At 51.8% G+C, this 2,591-nt stretch overlaps 1 protein-coding gene across 1 annotated transcript; it reads right to left on the bottom strand.

Moving 5' to 3' along the window:
- Positions 1–15: 15 nt before the first annotated feature.
- Positions 16–317, bottom strand: DACRYDRAFT_112711 (uncharacterized protein; the record flags this gene model as incomplete). The annotated part of the gene is made up of 2 exons (XM_040769480.1): positions 16–132; positions 182–317. Coding segments are annotated over 2 exons (253 nt in total), but the record flags the coding sequence as incomplete, so codon positions are not given.
- Between the last annotated feature and the right edge of the window lie 2,274 nt (positions 318–2,591).

Genomic DNA, 2,591 nt, shown 5'->3' with positions numbered 1-2,591 from the left:
GGCGAACCTTGTCACTGATGATACCAAAGGTTAGCATGCCCAAGACGGTGCCAGCAAAGATAAGCGAGTTGAGGACCTTGGTGAAGTTGGAGTTGGTGAGGTTGAAGTAGTCGGGGTAGACGGTCATGAGGACTAGGAAATCGTCATTGCGATGATAGGATGAGGCGAAGGATAGACGCACGCAAGTTCACGGCACCGACGACACCGTTGGCATAGCCGTCTGAGAAGAGAGCCGTACCGCAGGCGAAGATGAGGGACACCTGGGACATGCCCTTGACCACTTCGGCCTTGACAGCCTTGGGCTCTCCGATATCCATGTCTTCGACGTGTAGCGAGGTTGATGTCGTGTGAGTTATCCTAGAAAATGACAGGGGTCGTTAAAGTGCCAGAGGAGAGACCAGATAAGGACGTGACTGGACGCTGCTGGCAATTGGTGAACGCGCGAGCAAGAGCGATGGAGTTGCGGGTAGCGAACCACGGAGAAGTTGACCGCATGGAGCAGGTATTTAAGTACTTTCCGCCCCCTCCCCTTCTGGTCTGATCAGTCCTTGTTCCCCGGAGAGCGCGTCAGGACCCTCGAGGATCTCCCGGTACTTCTCGCCTGCTCCGGCGACATGATGGGTCGAAACACATGTTGGCTGGAGCACGTTGTTAGGGACGAGAACCGAATGTTGAATGGCGGCTATGAACAGAACCGGGTGGTACATTGGCGATATTCATTCGTTTTCATGTCAAACTGGTGGAGCGGGATGTTGGAACAATGAAAATCTGGACTGTATCGCCTTTAATAAAATTTATTTGTTAACTTTCGCACTCACTCCACCCGGTAAATACATCGAGTTTGTTACCGGACTTCTTTTAGTCGTCCGATTCTCAAGGGTGTGTTGTACAAATGACCCCTTGAGAGCGCACGGTCGAGGATGATGGCCTTGCGGGCGGTGCATGCGTCTGTTTGGAAAAGAAAGAAAGACAGAGGAAAAAGACGAATGTTTCGGACATTTACAGCCATGCGGGTACTCTATTTATACAACCCTATATCGGGCGCACGTGTGCCGATCCCGACAACGTCATTCGCTGGTCATTATCCTTACGTCATTATCAGCATTCAGTTGTTCGCTCGTGCATCCGGCCTCTTCCCATCTCTCTCTTCGCTCCTTCCCACCCTCCGGATCTGCCGCACTTAGACTTACCCATCCCGTCAGCCCCACCATTCAACATCATTTGCCGATATCCGAGCGTAGTCTACCTTCAACTAGCCCATGTGAGCGAAGAGGGGGGAAGAGCACACGCTAGGCACGCGACAACTGACAAGTCTTCCCCGCGCGTAGTGATACGTGAAACACTTTATCTGTTGGAGGCGGAGACACAGCGGGATAGGAACGACTATGGGTTACCGAGGGCACACGTTCTGGCGTACGGTAATTCATTAGGTGCCCTGTAGTTCCGGCTGGGGAGGAGTGTTTGGCTAATAAGGAAGATCAGTTCCGTTCATACATAACCGCCCAGGTGTCGATACCGTGCCTCTCGATTGTACGAGGCCCTTTGGTCGCAAACACCAGGTTCGAGCTTAGCAAAATGACCACCGGGGGACGGCATCTTACGTGCTAGTGCGAGCCACGAATGGCGATCAACATTATAGTAAAGATCTGCTGATTATCTCCTGTAGGTGACGACAATCGCTAGTGTGCTCGGCGAGCTCACAGTCAACTTGGGCTTTCACCTCCTCTGCATCACTGTCCTCCTTTCCCCATTCTCAACATCAACGCGAGTGCCTCCACACCCGAAAACTATACGCTTGGCCTGCGTCCTTCCTCCTTTCCCATTCCCTTCCGCTATTTCTTCATTCATCCCGACTTCCCCAGCCAGTAACTAACACTCCTCCGTAATCCTAGTTGTTTCGGGCATGTCAGTTAGGTCCACAGACAGATCAACGCAGTGCTTACCCTGACTGTGCCCGCAAACTGGCCTGCTCGCAACGGATCCAGTTTGCACAGATATCCACATCTACTCCGTTGGATTATGATGTTGATGCCGATCAGAGTTGATGACAGATGCTACGATTGATCGCTGTTGACGACAATGAAATTGGACATTCTCTCCACATTCCGTGCCAGATTGCATTAAGCGTGTATATTGGATGCGTGCATCGGTATCTTCATGCCCCACCGTTGTATCGAGCATATCCTCTTCCAACTCGGGTAACAGTTCCGCGTCTTGACCATGCTGGCCGAGAATCGTGGGACGTAATTTATTACGGACTGTAGCCAGGAGATCCCAGCCGCTCTGGAAATGAAGCAGCCAGATGCATGTGATTAGAGGACTCGTGCTCTTTGCTCTCTACATAGTCAATCATATCGAGCTCCTTGATGTTTTCCTTGAAATCGGTTTAGAGCACTTTAATGACCACGAGATCATCATCCTGCATGTCCCTTGCAAAATTGCACCCCGCCATAATAACCCGAACCACAACTTAGGAGTGGCATTTGTGGCATGGCGGCGCAAGGGTCGGTGGCTGAGCCCAAATGCGCCGCTCTGATTGGTCCAAACCCCCTATGCTTCCGGAAGCAAGAAGACCCTAGCCGAGAGGGATG

The sequence above is a fragment of the Dacryopinax primogenitus genome (genome assembly GCF_000292625.1).
Source record: "Dacryopinax primogenitus strain DJM-731 SS1 chromosome Unknown DACRYscaffold_60, whole genome shotgun sequence".
NCBI lineage: Eukaryota > Fungi > Basidiomycota > Dacrymycetes > Dacrymycetales > Dacrymycetaceae > Dacryopinax > Dacryopinax primogenitus.
The sequence above is the reverse complement of the archived record's forward strand: the minus strand, read 5'-3'. Positions and strand labels throughout refer to the sequence as shown.